Source organism: Choloepus didactylus, chromosome 5 (assembly GCF_015220235.1).
Source record: "Choloepus didactylus isolate mChoDid1 chromosome 5, mChoDid1.pri, whole genome shotgun sequence".
NCBI lineage: Eukaryota > Metazoa > Chordata > Mammalia > Pilosa > Megalonychidae > Choloepus > Choloepus didactylus.
This window is the reverse complement of record NC_051311.1, coordinates 67,759,188-67,778,593: the sequence shown is the minus strand read 5'-3', so window position 1 is coordinate 67,778,593 and position 19,406 is coordinate 67,759,188. Positions and strand designations below refer to the sequence as shown.

The 19,406-nt window shown below is 32.5% G+C and overlaps 1 protein-coding gene across 8 annotated transcripts in view; it reads right to left on the bottom strand.

Moving 5' to 3' along the window:
- Positions 1-19,406, bottom strand: part of POT1 (protection of telomeres 1) — a 140,353-nt gene that overhangs the window by 39,642 nt on the left and 81,305 nt on the right. For all 8 annotated transcript variants that reach the window (XM_037836253.1, XM_037836251.1, XM_037836255.1 and 5 more), the window contains 2 exons: positions 9,761-10,051; positions 3,324-3,479 (listed from right to left, as the gene is read on the bottom strand). In XM_037836253.1, coding sequence (XP_037692181.1) covers positions 3,324-3,479; positions 9,761-10,051 — 447 coding nt within the window. The remainder of the gene's footprint in view (positions 1-3,323; positions 3,480-9,760; positions 10,052-19,406) is intronic.

The following is a 19,406-nucleotide window of genomic DNA, read 5'->3' as shown; positions in this document are numbered from 1 at the left end:
GGGTATTTATTAGCCTGTTTTCTCTGACTTCTTTAATTTACATCTACATGATGGCAGGGAATAAGCAAAAGAGCCAGAGAAGGACACCACCAAAAGAAAACAAATAAAAAGTGGTTAAAACACATTTTCTTCTTGGACTCCAAAATGAGAAACTGGAAAAAAATATAAACCTTTCTATTTCTAAACACTTTTACTTCTTTCTCATTTTTTTTGGAATATTTATTATTTTGTGATCCTTTTTTACTGTGCATAATATACTATTACATAAAGGTATATGATAATAAAAGACTTGAAAGAAGGCCTAAATACATGGAGAAAGATACCATATTCATAGAGAAAAGCTTCAGTGTTACAGAGATGATGATTTCCCCAAAATTAGTCTTGGGATTCAATGCAATTTCAATCAAAATCCCTAGTGTCTTTCATGGAATTTAAAAAGCTGATCCTAAAATTTATATGAAAGAGAATAGCCAAGCCAATTGCAAGGAATAAGGAGGGAGTGCTTGCCCCATGAATTATCATTTAAAAATAAAGGTATAGTAATTTTACAAGTCTGGTATTAATGCAGAGACACATGTCCATATGGATAAATCTTTAAAACATATTGTTAAAGGAAAAAAGCAAATTGCTTCGCTACACCCACTGTATTTTTCAGACAGATGTACATAAAATAAAAGATAATAAATATGGGTATAAATACATGTTGGGATAAATATAAAGACAGAGTTGCGAAGCAAAGAAAATTAAAAGTAATGAAATAAATGTCACAAAACATTTAGAAATGTTAAATTTGGATGGTAGACTTATGGGTAATTATTATCCTATCTGCCCTAATATTATATTTGATAATAAAATAAAATTTAAAGGCCAAGACAGACTTTATTTATTTAAATAGACTGTAAAGGTGACAAATTGTTATTTCCAGAAATTCCTTATGGAGGCAGCATTGTATTTTTTTAAGCTTGCTTATACTATGAAATGTGCCAGATGCTCTATTACAGACAAATGTTGCTTAGTCTCATCAGTCCTGTGCTATGATTCCAAAAGCATAAGTGAGGGAGTCATAACCAAAAAATTACAAAAATCTAGTTTAAAAAACTGTTATAGAAGTCCATTTCAATACAAAACCGATAATAAAAGCAAAGCAAACATGGCTTTGAAATCATGACTAAAGATATCACTATCCCTTCAGAAATAATAAAAATATTCCCTCTAAAAAGTCAATAATGTCTCTTTAGGTTTAATATTTTTCATTCAAAATAACCAAACTACAACTCTTGGGTCACTGAAGGCCAAAACATAATATGGCTAAGTATATTTTGTGATTATTTTTTAATTGTGTCAGGATAAGACTGAAGATTTTTAAAATATGACTTTAGTTTCTAGAAAGAGTTTGAAATGTCTGTATGTGTGTGTCTGTATCTGTTTAAATGTTTAGGGAATGACAACGTAATTAAGAAGCAAGATTTAGGAAAATGTTAAGGGCAATGTAGGCTGTAAAATGTATCATTTATAGAAGTTGATTATATTATACTTTATAATTGCCCAACAACAACATGTTATTTTCAGCTTCTATACAACACAAATCTTTTTAACTGGTTCCATGTATTTGGGTATAAAATGCAATTTTAAACAGTTGTCTTCAGGGGCTAACAAGAAATCATTTGTATCAATGTCATTTGACTCTTGGGATTTCTTAAATTAATACAAAGTATTACAGAGTTGTCTCAGGACAAATGAATGTGATGCCAAGGAATATTAAGTAAAAGTCTAAAATTATATTGCTTACACACAGAGAAAGATCTTTTTATTTTTGCACTGTATTGCAGATACAGAATACAATGCCATGATATCTTAGAAATAAAGTGCTATATATTTTCTTAATTGGGTGTGCTCATATCACCCTCTAGTGGATGAAATGAAGCAGACAATCAAACGGGGAGAAGGAAAGAATTACCTGAAAAAATTTACAGGACTCAAAGATACATTGATTCACCAGCAGATACTACTAACATTGCGCTTAATTCACAGAAAGCTCTGTAGGAAGTGCTATTCAGGATTTGAACAAGGAAGGCAGGACAAGTGGGGGAACAGAAAAACCTCTGGAAGAAGCATGGGGAAAGAGAAGGAAATTAAACGGTAAAAGTAGATATGAGGAGGGTATAAATGAAGTGACTCTAAAATGTAAATTCTTTTCATAAAAGAAATTTTTATAAAAATACTTTAGAATGGCCTTTCTCATTTTTATTTTGAAAAAATAGGTAATCAAGGAAAAAATCTTTGAAGGATTAGAGCATCAAAAATGTTATCTTAAACCATTAATTTTCTCTGACATGTCAGGTATACTTCTACACATACACATGAAAAGGACAAGAGAGTGGTTTCTACTTTCCTGGAAAAAAAATCAAATTAACCTAAAATTAAATGAATTTTAACCTAAAATTAAATTAATAAATTAATCTAATTTATCAGTTTGAGTTGGGTGAGTTTATTTTTAATACTGAGGAAGTGGAAGTATTTCCTTCTCCATGGACATTTATTTACAAATGGAAACTAGGCACTAGAATTCAGATCTAAAAAATTGCAATTCACTATTACAGTTCTCATTTAACTTCTAATATGTAGGCTGGACAATATTTGCAATAGACAGTCATTTACTCTTAGTGCTTAAGAGGATTGTCTCTGGATATCATGAGTTCAAATACTGACTTTTTGTGTTCAAATGTTGGGCAATTCAATTAACCTCTCAGTGTCTCTTATTTTCTCATGTGTAAAATGGGGATGATGATAGTACCTATTGCAAAGGATACACAGGAAGTGCTTAACAAATGTCATTCATTATTACACCATTCTTTGCTACAAAGGATACTTGCTAATAAAAGGTAAAATAAAATGAAAGCAATATCCCCTAAAATTTGCACTGTTAATAATCAAGAAGTACTGTATCTAAACTGTATGGTAGTCTTACCTAAAAAACTGTACCTCAACAACAGTGAGCAAATTCTAAAAACTGTACAATACACAGACACACACACAATTTATATAAATTACAGGTGGTTTAACAATTTCTTAAACTGAGTACAAAGTTGCCAGTTACAGATTTAAAATATTCAGGAAATGTTATTAAATTTGTAAAAAGCTGTTCAATCCATTATAACAAAATAACTTTTAATAATCTATTATAAACACATTTTACAAATTAAAAATTAAAGAAAAATAAATTTTAAGTTAATTCCTAGACCCTAAACATCAACTACAAGTATAATTTACCCCCAAACTTATAAAAATATAAAATAGCAAACTTATTTGCTATTCAACATCACCTTCAGAAATCTTGCCACTTGCACATGATTATCATAGACTAAAATGTCTACTGTCAGATTCTGTAGCCGTTGGATGTGACTTAAATCACCTTCAAGAACAAGGTCTTGTATTAAGACCCTCCAAGATGGGAATGGTGTCCTGGTGCCATCCCATACCTGCCATAAGAGGGTGGAACAAAGTTTAATATTTTGTAAAACTGCTAGCTAAAAAGAGTTTTTAATTTCTGGGGATATAACTTAAAAGCAATTAAATGTATGCTCCTAAATATGTGCAGAACTTTAAATATGACATGTATCATTTTCTAACTGTATACAAACTGGGTAATGTGGAAAATGCAGAAGAGTACAAAGAAGAAAATAAAAAACATTCACATTGCTATGAGCAACTAGACAAAATATTAACATGTTGCTGCATTCACTTCATCTTTTTTTCCTCTATGTGTTTATACATTTGTATGTCTTTTTTCTTTAACAAACTGGCATCATATTCTGCTTTTTACTTCTTGGTTTATGTTGAACACACTATTAGGCAATTTAATATCCTTCTCAAATATGATTCTTAATAGTTTTATCTTATTTTATGGTATGAATGCACCTGAATTTGTTTAACCAATCCTATTATTTGGTCTGTTGGGTTGTTTCAAACCTTTTGCTATTATAAATAATTCAATGATTATCACCTTCTATATTAACCTTCATGAGTATCTGCAAACTTTCTTAAGATAAATTTCTAGCTGTTTAGGAATATATCATGACCTCTGCTCATCTTTTCATTTTGCTCTGATTTAGAAATGCCCTTCAAAAATACGAATATTAATATTTTGCTTACATCAGATGTAAAGAACACAAATGAATGGGAAATCATGGGTGCTGGAAATGGGAATGAGATAAAGGACTGCTATGCAATCTATGCTGAGATGAGGAGAGGGACAAGGGAACAGGATGAGTATGCACTACACCATCTTTAAGAGATGAGCTAGCCTGTGCTGTGTTGTGGTCTTACGGGATGAGCTGGGCCAACGTTGTGCAGTAAAAGGGTATGACAAAAGGCAGTGGTGTGAAGTGTAAATGCCTGTCATAAGAAGTCTGACTGGACAAAAGTAAACAGGCTATTTGAATGGAAAACACTAAATTTTTATATAGAAGGTACCTGTCAGAGTCAGATCACAGAAATTGAATAATTGAATAATGTTGGTGACAGCAATAATTCCAAATAAACAATCATGTTCTGATTTTGTGTCATTTACTCTGTTCCCTAAAATATTTCAAGAACCAGTTCAATCACTATTTGAAGAATAATATTATTATTAATACAGACATTTTTCTTCATTTGCAATTTCTTTAATTTTATGAACATTGTTTTTATGTAAAATATTTTTACAGACCAATCCAAGTGTTTTGGGGGAAAGGGTGAGAGGGTGAAGAGTGGCTATATTGCCTTTATGCCTTGTTCTTTTTCTTTTTTTCTTTTTATTTTTGGCTAAAAAGCAGATAAATACATACTTTGATTCTGGAACTGCAGCAGTTTCAAACTAAAACTTAATCTTTAGGAATCTGTACATTATATACAGATCTGACTAGCTTCTCCAAATACGTAACATTCACTATTTATTTAACAATCTATTCTTTCTTCACCAATGTGCAACATTTATTCAATGCTATTTTTATCATGTACTGATTTTTTGTATGTATAAAAGAAGACTGTTTTTGAGTTTTCTAATCTTTACCATTGATCAATTTTACTATACTTTTAATTATTACAGTTTTGTAATATGTTTTAATATCTGATATGGAAGTTTCACTCAGTTTTCTTTTTCAAGTCTTCTTATTTCATTTCCTGAAAATTTATTTCTTTAATGCACTTCAGAATTAGTCTATTAAAAAATGTGATTTTAATTAAATTTGCATTTTCTTTCAAAACACTTTAGGAAAGAAACATTTTTTTAGTAGTATAAGTTTTTTTTATGTTCCTCAGTAAAGTTTTGTAGTTTTCTTCACAGAAGTCCACACATATCTTAGTCATTACATTAGTTTTTAGAGTTTTGTTGCTACTTTGAATTTTTATTTATTGCTGATATATGTATGAAGCTGTATTTAAATAATGTTTTTAATTCAAAGTTTAACTTTTTCAGTTAATTGTACAGGATTTTTCATAACTCATGAATGCTGACTTTTCACTTTTTCTTTTAAAAGAGTTAAATCTTTCATTTGTTTTCCTTATCTTATTGAATTTGCTGGGACTTCCTGAACAATACTATACAACTAAGAACATAATGAGTATTTTTGTCTTTTCTTGGCATTAAAGACTAGATATTTACCACTAAGTATTTTGCTTGTTTGGCTTACTACAGATACTGCTTTACCAGGTTAAAGAAGCATACTATTTTTGTTTTGCTAAATGTTTCATAATATCCATGGAGATAATGACATAGTTTTTATGCTTTTATCCACTCATGTCATGAGTCAAAATAGACAGAATTCTAAAAGTAAATTGTGGTATTAGAGTATATTATTCTTGTAATATATTATTGGATTCTGTTTGATAGTCTTTGGTCAGGAATTTTGGTTTCTCTAATTAAAAATTAAACTGAATGTTATGCCCTTGTTTGCATCATATTGTTCTCCTTTTCATATAACTTAGCTTCAAAGAGCTCACTATCTGGGCTTACAACCATTTCAGTAGTTAATTCTTCAACAATTAAAAAAATGAAAAAGTGATTTAATTTAAATTTTTATACTTAAGAGCATAAAAGATGACTGTAACATCTCATGTTTACTTAAACTCCCCGCATATATATAAATAAATATATATGATATATTCCCTTTATAATTCCTAATTTGTATAATTAATTTAGATAAACTTTGTGATTAGCCTTTGAATTTACCTATTTTTAACTTTTTCTATTTTTTTTAAAAAACCCATTGTCTATCTTTAAGAATTTATTCATACCTTATTGTTAGAAAACAGGTACTCTCATACATGGCTACAAAGGGTAACTTAGCAAGAACTATCAAAATTTCAAATGCACATAGCCCTTAATTCTGCAATTCTATTTGTAACAATTCATCTTCACAGATTTCTGAGCACACGTAAAAGAACAATATATTAAAGTAAACCACCTAAATACTCATCATTAGAATGCAAATTAAAATAAGCCATGCGATATATCCACATGATGAAATAAAAAGCAACAATAAAAAAGAAACAGGGAAGCTTATTATGTGGTAATGTGGTAAGATCGCCATGACAGAGTAAAGTGAAAAAGGGAACTGCAAAGCATTGTGTATAGTACGGTACCACGTGTGAAAAAAAAGAGGAAAAAGAAGATGTATTTGTGTATGTCCTAAAATACGTTTGAAAGGGTATTTGTGAAACTAACTTCAGTAGTTACCTACTTTGTAGAGGGAGAGCCTGACAGGGGACAAAGGAGGTAAGGATAGAGACTTCTGACTATATACCATTTAAATATATTTTAGAACTTTCTGGACCATGCTAAAATCACCTATCCAAAAATTAAACACTTTAATACTTCTCTCCTGTGTTGTATAGTTTCTGTTTTGTTATTTTTCAGTTTCTCAGTTGGAAGCTTATTCTAATACGCTATGAATTTTTTTTCTACTTGATCACTTAAGGCTTATATTCTGCTTCTGAGTATATCTCTGACCATATCCTCTAATCTATTACCATTAAAATTATACCCTTAATAATAAGTAATCAAAATTAATTTCTCTCTAAAACAGTATTTCTTAACATATAAATATTTAATTTTGGTTTGTAACAAGTTTTTGAATTTATACTTTTATTAACTAGAATCAAAACAATATATTTCCACGTGGTGTCTTTTCTGGGGAATAACTGTTTGCAATAATTTTGCTATGGTAAAATTGTTACATTAGTGTCCAAACTTTTTTTTTTGGTCTTTGAATTACAATTATCCTCATGATGAATTCTGTTACATGGGGGTTTCAAAAGAGGTATATAATTTCCAATAAAATAATTTTCAAGTTTTAACCCAACACTGTATTTTGTAATGGGTCGCAAATATAGGCGATGGCAATCTACTCAGCTGATTTATTTTTTTAAATGATTTAATTTTTAACTCCTGAGTTAGAAATAAACATTGTAATAGTTTGATTTTCATATATGTAAATGCACAGTAAAATAGTTAATCCTTAAAAAATTAAGATAATACTAATTTCTACCTTTGGCATTAATCATACTATTTATACCAGATATAGCATTTCTCTGCTGTTTCTATGCAAAGAGGTAAATGGTACAAATTTGAATAGTCTCTTTAATATGACTTTCTGATTCATGTTGCTTTTTTGGTCTCTAAACTATATTATAGATTAGATATACACACTATCCACCTGCTCTGGCTATGAATGACTTCTGGCTGCTTACCAAAAGCAACAAACAAACTTAAAGTTAATCCAATTTGAGTTTATTGTTCAGAAACATAAACCGTATAAGGATAGAATAAGAGAGAAAATCTGGATTAATGTTAGTAGGTCTACAGATTTATTAAATTATACTTTTAATGGAAATCACAGGTGTATAATATGGCTGCTAGAAAAATTAAAAGGAATGTACTATGGTTACTAAAAGAGGGACCAATATTAGCATCCTGTCCAGCTTAAAATAAGAAATAATTATACCATATTCTATACTGACTGATCTCATTTGGAGTAACAGCTAGCTCCTTTTGGTTTTTAAGAAATCACTTAAGAAATTATTTCAGGTTATGTGATAGGAAAATCAATGCTAGAACAAAAAATATCACTATTAATTCTACTTTCCAGAGATAACACTAGCAAAAGACTGCTATATACTGCCTGATATTATATATATATACTTATATATATATTTATATATATCTGTATTCATCACTAAATAGAATACTATTAACATCAATATCAAGTATATTTCTACATGTCATGTATGGTCAGAGCGTTCCATCATACATAAACAATTCACACAATTTATTCTCTACTGTGAGCATTTGAGTTTCTTCTTCATTTTTGTACTGTACAAAATACATGGATAAATATTCTTATAAATTTGTTTCTGTACACATTTAAAATTATTTCCATAAAATAAATTCACAAAAATAGAACTGTTGAATCAAATGGTATACAGACTTTAGACATTTATTCTGAAATTACGCTCAAGATAGCCTTACTAATTTAATTTCTTACATTCACTTCTGAATGCTGTATTTTAAAATAAAAGCTACATGAAAGCTGTTTTCACTTATTTAAAGATGTTATCTATAAAAATGGGATGCAGGAATATGCTGTGTTGCTTTAGGAAGAAAATGCAGACCCAATTACGTCAGCTAAAAGGCAGCAGATTTTATCTCAGAATCTAAGAATTTTTCAGCAACACAGCAGTCAAAAATTAAGTGTACCTTTGTGCATAGCAGTCAATTCCTTGGCACTGAAAGTGTTCAGTTGGACAGCAAATAGTCATTAGTTTATAAGGATGTCACACTGGGCAGACCTAAGATTCCTTCTAACTTTGGATGATTCTATGTTGCTTTAGCTTCAGCTTTGTCATAGTTGATTTATTTCTTTCTTTATAGCATGCACTTACTCTTCTAGAGTATTTCATGTATATATAAATATGTGCTGCTTTCAACTACCAAAACTTCATATTTCCTTCAAATATTTCTATTTTCATCATTGCTTAATATGGGCAAGGTATAAATGATAATAATGCTAAACCCTGATACCAGTCTAAGTGCCACTGCACTCCCTTTTGTTCTGAAGAGCCAGAGGACAGAAGTAACTGGGTGCAAGGCTGAAACAGCATTTGTTCTGTTTGTTCAAACGTATCCTCCCTAGGATGGGTGAGTGTAGAAAATATCTGACAACTGTCTTATTCAGAAGTTATACATGAGCTAAAGTGGGGTTGGTGTAAACAAAGGTAATATGGGTCATATGTTACCTTTTTATCCTGTTGATTTAAAAACAAAAAACCAACAATAACAACAAACACTTCAAAACTGTCCAAAATGTATTCATGAAAGCAGACAGTGAAAGGATATGGGAAGAAAACCCAACATTGATGGACTAAGAAAGAGAACAAATGAGAGGGAAAGCTATCCTGAAAGCACCATATATGAAACTGCAACTAAAAAATTAACAGTGAAAAATAAGTTCATATTTCATTGATACTAAAATAAGAGTCATATAAATAAGTATACTATATTTAAAATACAGATCTGATAAAATTATATTTCTCTGGAAGGAAAGTATAAAGAAGAGAAGCTGCATGAATATCCAGGTTCACCAAAAGTGGTAAGTTAAATTTTAAGTTCTTAATATGATACATAGTATGCATATTTATTCTGTCGTAATCCTGAAATATAAGCTCCTTATAGACATATAGATGGTGCTAATTTATAATATCAAATATTGAAAAAAAAATCTACCTTTAGAAGAAATGATGCTCCATCCACTTCTGCTTTACCCAAAAGCTGGCAAGTCAGGTCAAAGTACTGCATTGGCTGAACATCACACAATTTTAGTAATGTTGAAGAAGGTGAAATATGATTAGATGCCCAAACACGTAAGGCTTCTACTCTTTTGTGGTCTTCACTCGTGAAGTTAAAATACTTGTTTGATGTCCGAGGTATGACAGGAGCTCCTAAAGTTCCCTCAAATGTCAAAGAAGCAAAGCCAGAGCTGGTGATACCTTGAGTCTCCTTTTTATATACCTGGATCTAAGAAAATAGGGCAAAGTAGACACCAAAACAGAAACAAGCATAAAAGTTTACTGATGCAGAACCCAGTAACTGAAGAAACTTGAGCAATTATTAATATCTTGTAAGTACACTAATGGAGGAGGTAATTCTTCAATCTACTTTACTTAACAAGCATTTGAAATTATAAAATCAACTTGCACTATATCAAGATCCACAACATAAACTGTAAAACATTATGCAAAATATATTTATGTTTCTAAAGAGTTAGGTGGTGGACTCTCTGATCCATCAAGCTTTCATTTTTACATCTTATTTATTATTTTTAATTAAGGTATAATTTACAAAAAAAAAAAGAATAATAGGAGACAATTACCTATGAGTATTAGAGGGAATTCTAGAATACCTGAAATATGAAAGTCTAGAGTGAATAAAATGCAGATGAGGCTAAGGTTTAGTCAGTCTGACAGAGAAAACTGAGATATGTCATAAGGACTTTTACTTTCTGAATTTTGGGGCATAGGTATTAAATGCACACACATTTATGGCTGTTACATCTTCTTCATGAAGCAACTCTTTTGTTCTTATGAAATGCCCCTCCTTTAATATCTCTTACAATATTCTTTTCTGATGCTTATGTACTTACTTCGTTTTCCTAATGTTTACTGTTTTCTTGGTCTATCTTTTTCCACAGTTTTACTTTGAACATGTTTGTGCCTTCTTACTTAAAATGCATGACTTGCAGGTAGTATATATTTGGTTCTTGCATTTTTATTAAGTCTGATGATCCTTTCCTTGCAATTGGAGAGTTTCGTCCATTTACATTTAATGTAACTATCAATACAGTTGTATTCAAGTTTTCTGTTTACTATTTGTTTTCCTTTTGTTTCCTCCTCACCCATGCAATTTCCCTTCTTTAAAAAAAAAATTTCTCTATTGTTCCTTACTTATCTTCACTTGGAATTTTTATTATTGATTCTTTTATTTCCTCTTAGCTATGAATGGATCCTTAACTTCTCAAAGTCAATTTGGAGTCAATATTGTTCCACTATATACTTCTTTCCATTTCCCATATTATATTTTCCCAATTCACTTATGTTTTCTACTTCACCAGTGAAATAAAATTTCAATGGTATAATGCCATATAATAATTCCTACTCATTCTTTGGGCTGCTGTTGTCATTTTTACACATACATTATAAATCCTGCCTAATGATATTATTGTTATTATTGTTTTTCTTCAAATAGTCACCTGTTTTTGATTAAATTATGGGAGGAAACACAAAACATTATCTTTCATATTTACTCATTTATATTTACTGCGCTTTTCATCATTTCCAGAAGATCTAGCTTCAAATTGGTAGCATTTCTCTTTTGCCTGAATACTATCCTTTAGCTTTTCTTGTGGTGCAGATATGCTGGCCATGGATTCACTCAGTTGTTTATCCACAAATGTCTCTATTTTATCCTCATTTCTGAAGGACTTTTGCTGAATATAAAAATTCTGGAAGGATTTTTTTGGTTCTATCACCACTTCAAAAACAGCACTACTTTGTTCTTTGGGTGCCACTGTTTCCAACAAGAAATCAAAGGTGACTGGATTGTGGTTCCCCTATATGGAATGTGTCATTTCTTCTCTAGTTGATTTCAGGACTTTCCCTTTATCTTTGGTTTTCAATGGTTTCACCATGTCTAGGTGTTGTTTTGTGTTTCCTGCATTTCTTGTATCTCCCAGTCAATGCTTTTTCATCAAAATCATGGCCCTGATTTCTATAAATATTTTTTCTTCCCGTTCCCATCTCCTGGGTCTCAAATTACACTTTACACTGTCTTATTGTACCACAAGACCTTGAGGCTCTATTCATTTTTATTTAATCCTTGTTCTACAGAGTAGATGACTTCTACTGATCCATACTCAAGTTCACTTGACATGTGTAATCTGCTGTTTAGTACATCTAGCAAATTTTTCATTTCATTTGCTGTTATTTTCAATTATTGAAATCCAGCATCTGGGCCATCATGGGGTTGGTCTGTAGCATGTGTTTTTTTTTCTTGACTGTGGGTCACATTTTCCTATTTCTTTCCATGTTAGTTTTACCTTTATTTCTTCTTTTTTGGACACTGTAGATAATATACTGTAAAGACTCTGAATCACGTTACCTTCTCTGATGAATACTGATTTTTGTTCTTGTAGGCAGTTCAGTGACTTGCTGATCACTTGAGACTTAGGGAGACCTGGTTTTATGCTTTGTTGGAGTCAATCAATGGAAAGCCTATGGAATTTCCCAAAGCCTTTCTACCTTTATAGGACTCACCTTGCAAACCCTATCTTCCCTGTAGAACTTGTTTTAGGCTTTGAGAGAACACTTCTAGAGTAGGCCTTACTCTAGGATTTGTCTCTTTTCCTAAGATGGGGCCTTTGTATTGACTCAGCTGGAAAGTCAAGGTGTTAAAGAGGTATTAACAAGGTCACTCTTCTCTTCTAGACTGGACTTCCAGGATCCCTACTGCTAAACCTGTACTATCTATTTCAACCAAACAGCAGCTCTTGTAATCCTTAAATATTCTTGCCTTAACCATAGACAGCTCAGATTTCAGCCAAGTATTCATTGTGAATCTTCCCTCCCCTTAAAGACTATTGGGTATTGTGAAGGCTTGAAGCTGTATGTGCCCCAGGAAAGATAATGTACTTAAAGCTAATCCATTCCTGTGAGTGTAGACCTATTGTGGGTCGGACCTTTTGATAGGTCATTTCAGTTGATGCATGTCCCACAGGGCCTTAATCCTCTTACTGTAGTCCTTTATAAGAGACGAAATACAGAAAAGTTGACAGAGAAACACCAGGGAATCTGAGAGACAAAAGCCAGAGAAGCTGAGAGAGGAGGACACACAGAAAACAAGAGAAATCACAGAAAAAGAAAGGGAGCCGCTGAAACCAGAAGCTGTAAAAGCAATGAAACCCAGGAAGGAAGGACCAGTAGACCTTCTCATGTGACAGAGGAGTCCTGGATTGCCAGCAGCCTTTCTTCAGGAAGAAGTTATCATCCTTTTCATGCCTCGATTTGGACATTTTCTTGGCCTCAGAATGGTACAATGCATTTGATATATTGCATTTCAGCAACTTTAGCAAACTAAAACAGATATTCTTCTCTGTACAGCTCTCTCCTCTCTGGTGCCTTATTCCACGGATTCTAGCTGCTTCAGCTGCAATGAACTCTGATCTCAGTCACCTCAGCATAGCAGGACCACTATGTGTTTGCTGTTTAGTGGTTGGGAAACTGTTGCCAGGCAGAGTTTTAATGACCATGGGGCTCATCTTATAAATTTCTCTTCTTTCTGTGATCCTAGTTGCCTGTTGTCTAATGCCTGAAAATAGCTGCCTCAGATATTTTGTCCATTTTCATGACATTTATAGGAGGGCTAGTCTAGCATCAGTTACTTTCTCACAGGCAGAAGGAGAAGTTCATTCTGAGGATTCTACTTGTTCTACAACTAATTAACATGTTTTACTCATTTAACTTAAGTTTAAATGGGTTCCGTTTGTTGAGTTTACCGCTTTTCTTTTACGGTTTAGGTTTTACTCAAATATGTAAATTTTTCTTGCACCCATTTTTGAATCATAGATTCCAGGTTCATTAGTCTGTTTTGTTTACCAAAGCCTGCCTCTGCTCACCATCAGGGTAGATCAGAACAATCTTCTAGCTTAGGTGTGTTGATAACTTGTTTTCAAATCCAATTTTATCAGCAAGTCCTCTTTATAAATAGATAAATTAAGGTACATTTCATTCAAAATGTACCTTAATTTATCTATTTATATTTCTATCACCACCCTAGTCCAAGCCATCCTTATCTCATGACTATAAAACTGAAATAACCTCACAATTGATCTCACAGCTTTCATGCTTGTCCTTCAACAATCCACTCATTGCCCACATAACTGTCAAAGTGCTTTTGGGAAACTATAAATCAAGTCATTCCCACTTTCACATTTAAAACCCTGTAATAACTTCCCATCGTGCCCAGAATAAAATCTAAACAGCTTATCCACCATAAGGTGGTACATGAGCTGGCCCCTATCTTCCTCCCTAATTTCATCTTGTACTACTCTCCCCCATGACTGACTGGGATCCACCCATGCTGGCCTTATTTCTATTCTTCCAGTACCATGCTCATTCATATCTCAGGGCCTTGGCACTTGTAGCTCCATCTGCCTGGAAAAAGTTTCCCTCAAATCTCTATGTGGCTTCTCTTTCTCATTATTCAGGCCTAATTCTTTCATTATTCAGGCCTAATTCTTACATCTCCTCATCAGAAAGGCCTTTCCTGATTCTGTTTTATTTTCTTCATAGCAGTTAACACTATTTCTGAACTTATCTTGACTTATATGTTCACTTATATATTGTCTGTTTCTCTGTATTAAAATGCAAGGCTGCACAAAATAGGCGCCCAAAAAGTAAAGGTTGAAAAAATGAATAAAGGCCTTGAGTCCTGTTTTATATTTTTGCTGTGAACCATGATCTTGAAACTGCAATTAGCAGAAGAAAAACAAGAAAAATAGTAATAAACCCTGAAATCTAATATCTAAGAGGGTTGTTTGTATTTTCAATTGTCTTGCCCAATTATAGAAAAATCTCAGAGCTATTCAAAATAAAGAGGTTGGACAGTAAGACAGATAATGGATCTTCCCACTGGAGATACGTAACTTGCCTCTTCCCATCCCAAATATAAGGGTTGGTGGGAAGGTAAAAGAAATTACAAGGGTAGCACGTAGAAGAGAAAGCATTGGTCCCTAGATAGGAGTAAATGCATTAGGATTAAGCAGACAAATACTTTCTGTTCCTTTTTGAAAAGCATTAGGAAGCTAGTAGCTTGGAGAAACTTATTTGATTGCTCTTGATTTCAAAATCATATGCTTCTCAAAATACCCTTGTAGTTAAGAAGAAAAAAAACATGAAATCCACCAAAGAACTCTTTACTGTTTGATATCAGGTATTAATACTTTTTTAAGCTTGGTTATTCAACTTGTCATAAGTCCACCAAACTTCACTATCTCATCAAATGTAAATTTCTTACCAAATTAAGAATGAGCTAAAATAGCATGATTAGCTTTAGTAATTCCTGCATTTACATTAAACTAAACAACTTACTAATTATAGAATAAGGAGAGCAGGCTTAACAGAAATGCACATAAAAACCAGGTGAGAAGAGATCTGCCTTTAAGTGGGATATAGTATATCACAGGAAGTCAATGCTCTCATTGCATTAACTAGAAAAAAGACACATTAAAAAAACTAGTATTTTTCAAGCAAACAATTGTAGTAACAAAGAGTTTGATAAACTAAAATCCTAGAAAGAGAAGAATCTTTCTAAGGTGAACTGACCATTATTAGTCATGTTTTTTACACTGGATAATTGCAAAATCTGTAGATTAGGGTTATTGATGCTCTGCTGGGGGAAGAAAACCCAGGAAAAAGTTTAGTGTTCTTAGGGGGGCTAGTTTGGCAATTAGGAAAAGGATTCAAAATGCATGGCTGATTTCACCCATAAGACATTTGCTTAATCTGGCTCTGTGCAGGAAGGTGGGAAGTGAAGCCGAAAACTCCTCAACAGGAAGGAAAAATCTCCCAGATTTAGACCTGCTCCCAGGATTGGCCAATCTCCCACATATGACATTTTGAAACTACACAGGAAAAGAGACTGGAGAAATAAGCTGAGAGATTCTAAAAGGCAGAGCAAAATCTACTATAGATACGTGGTGCCGTGGAAACAAAGATCTGCCTTAAAGCATACCTCTGGGCTTCCCCACAAGGCATTGGTCAAATTTTGAAGCTTTAGGGTGAAAGCATGGAGTTCTAGGTTGAAATCGATGGAGGGCAAAGCTGGATCTCCTGCTGTCTTTCAGGCTAAGGATATAGAAACCTGTCAAGCTAAGCAGCAGAGACCTAGAAGGGCCACATCTTAGGAATGGGGCCAACAAACTGAATCATTCTAAAACAATGGCTAGGCCCAAATCAGCTTAATTTATGAATATTTTAGACCAGTCCCTCATCCTACCTGGCTAACAGAGGAAATGGATAACTCAAGGAATATATCTGGAACTCCTTTCCCCTGTTTAAAATGTACTATGTTTGGCATACAATCAAATATTACTAAACATGTAAGACAGAGAGAAAATATGACTAACAATCAAGGAAAATAGATAGAAAAAAGATGCAGAGCAACAGATGATATGAATATTGGAATTAGCAGACAACTATTTAAAATTATTATAAATATGTTAAGGAAAAGAGAATAAAAGATGAAGAAAGAGATGAAAGAATAGGGAATTTCTACACAGAGCTGGACTCTAGCAAACAATTAAAATAACTACTTTAGATCTAAATAACACAAAACTTAACTTTAATACTTTAATGAATAGCTTAACAGCAGTTAGATATAGAACAGAAGATTAGTGAGCAAAGGAAATAGAAAACAGCCAAATTAAAGCAAAGAGAGTGAAAAGAAGGGAATAAAAAGAACAAAAGAGACATGAGAGACACATGCAAAAAGACCATTACACAAATAATTTGATGACAATGTTCTAAAAGTAAAAAAAGGACATTAATCTTCAGATTCAAGAAGCTTAGCAAGAAAAATGCAAAACCACCTGTAAGTACATGATAAAAAAGTAGAAATGCAAAGATAAAGAAAAAAAAGTAAAAGCAGTTAGAAGACACAAAAAGACATCAATAATAATATTGCAAGCTGACTTCTCTACAGATATTATAAAAGTTAGAAGGCAATGGAATGACATCTTTAAAGTATTAAAATTGATACCTAATAAAAATATCACTACACACAGAGCTATGGTCCACTGATTTTTGACAAGCGTGCAATGCATATTAGCTAGAAAAACGGCATCTTCAACAAATGGTGCTATGGAAACTGGATAGCCACTTGCAAAAGAATGAAGTTGGACCCCTACTTCACATCATATACAAAAATTAACTCTAAATGGATCAAGGACCTAAACATAAAAGCCAAAACTATAAAATACCTAAAAGAAAACATAAGAGGGAATCTTTATAACCTTGGATTTGGTAGTGATTTCTTGGATATGATACCTAAAGCACAAGCAACAAAACTAAAAACAGATAAAATGGACTTCATCAAAACTTCTGTATGTCAAAGCATACTAACAAGAAAGTGAAAAGGCAATCTAAAGAATGGGAGAAAATATTAGGAAACCAAAATCCAGTAAGGGTATAATATCCAGAATATCTGAAGAAATCTGAAAATTCAACAACAAAAAACCAAACAACACAATTAAAAAATGGGCAAAAGATGTGAATAGTTATTCCTCCGAAGAAGATACAAAAGTGGCCAATAAGCACATGAAAAGATGCTCAAAATCACTAGTCATCAAAATGCAAACAAAAACCACAATGAGATGCCACTTCACACACACCAGGAAAGCTCTTATTGAAAAATACATACATACACACATACACAGAAAATAGTTAAGTATTAACAAGAATGCAGAAAAACAGGAACGCTTATACATTGCTGGGGGCATTGTAAAATGGTGCAGCCACTGTGGAAATCACTTTGGTGGTTCTTCAGAGAGTTGAAAACATAATTACCATATGAAAAGAATGTTTTCATACACAGACTAAGGAATATGTCACCAGCCAATCTGTATTAAAAGAATAACTAAAGGAGTTGTTCAGGAAGAAGGAAAAAAATTCCACATGGAAACATGAAACTACAAGAGTAAATTAAGACTAGAAAGGGAAAATGTGTAGTAGGTAAATGAACACTGACTCAACAAAAGAATAATTTTACTGGCTTATTGAGTTCAACTAAGATGCAGAATTAAAATACATGATAGACATAACAAAAAAGGTGGGATGGAGATAAATATAGTTTAAAGGTGTTAAGAATCTAGCAGCATCAGGTAAGTACTAATGGTAGTAATTTGTACGGGACTGTAATAAATCAAGAATATATATTGTAATCTCTATAATAACCAACAAAAGAATAGTAAAAGATGTATAGCTAACAATTTAATAGAAGGAAAACAAGTATATAATAAACAAACTTAGTTAATTCAAAATAAGGCAAGAAAGAAGGAAAAAGGAAAACAAAGTGTATGGGACAAACAGAAAACAAATAATAATAAGATAAATACAAGCTCAACTATATCGATGATTGCATTAATAGTAAACAGACTAAATATCCCAAGTAAAAGACTAGATTTTCAGACTGTATGAAAAGAACAAAAAACAGCTGTGTTGCTTACATGAATTATACTTCAAACAACAAGGCACAAAAGATGAAAGTGAAAGAACTCAAAAATATGTAAAACGGAAACACTGATCAAAAAGAAGCTGGTAGTGTTATCTCCACTAATCAAATTTGATTTGAAAGCAAGAAGCACTACTAGAGATTTTTTAAAGATTCACATTAGATTTTTAAAAAGATTTTAAAAAAATTCACATTATTTCAAGTGCACATGAAACATTTACTAAAATTCACCATAAAGTATTCATCCACAAATTTCAAAATACTAAACATTTCAGAGTATGTTCTCTGGCCACAGTATACAGCAATAGCTAACTAGAAAAAAAAGCCTAAATAAAAATTTAAAATATATTTATAAATCATCTGTACATCAGAGAAGAAATCAAAATGGAAATTAGAAAATACATTGAATGGAATGATAACGACATTATGAGATATCAAAACTTGGTAGATGTTCCGGTTTGCTAATGCTGCCATTTTGCAAAACACCAGAAATGAATTGGCTTTTATAAAGGTGGTTTATTTGGTTACAAAGTTACAGTCTTAAGGCCATAAAGTGTCCAAGGTAAGGCATCAGCCATAGGGTACCTTCACTGAAGGATGGACACTGCTGCCTGGAAAACCTCTGTTAGCGTGGAATGCACATGGCTGGCGCCCACTTGCTCCCACACTGAATTTCAAAATGCATTCTCCAAAATGTTGGTCTTGGGGCATTCTGTCCTCTCTTAGCTACAGCTCCTCTTCAAAATGTCACTCTCAGTTGCTCTCCAAAATGTCACTCATCACAGCTGCTCTGCTCCTTCTGTCTGTGAACTCCTTTATATGACTCCAGTGATCCAATTAACACACAGCCTGAATGAGTGGAGTAACACCTCCATGGAAATTATCCAATCAAACATTTCAATCACAGTTGATTGAGTCACATCTCCATGGAAACAATCAGAAGGTTCCAACCTAATCAACACTAATAAGACTGCCCCCACCAGATTGTATCAAAGAAAATGGCGTTTTGGGGGACATAATACATCCGAACTGTCACAGTGGATATGACTAAAGCAGTGCTTAGAGACATTTATAGTCATAAATGAATATT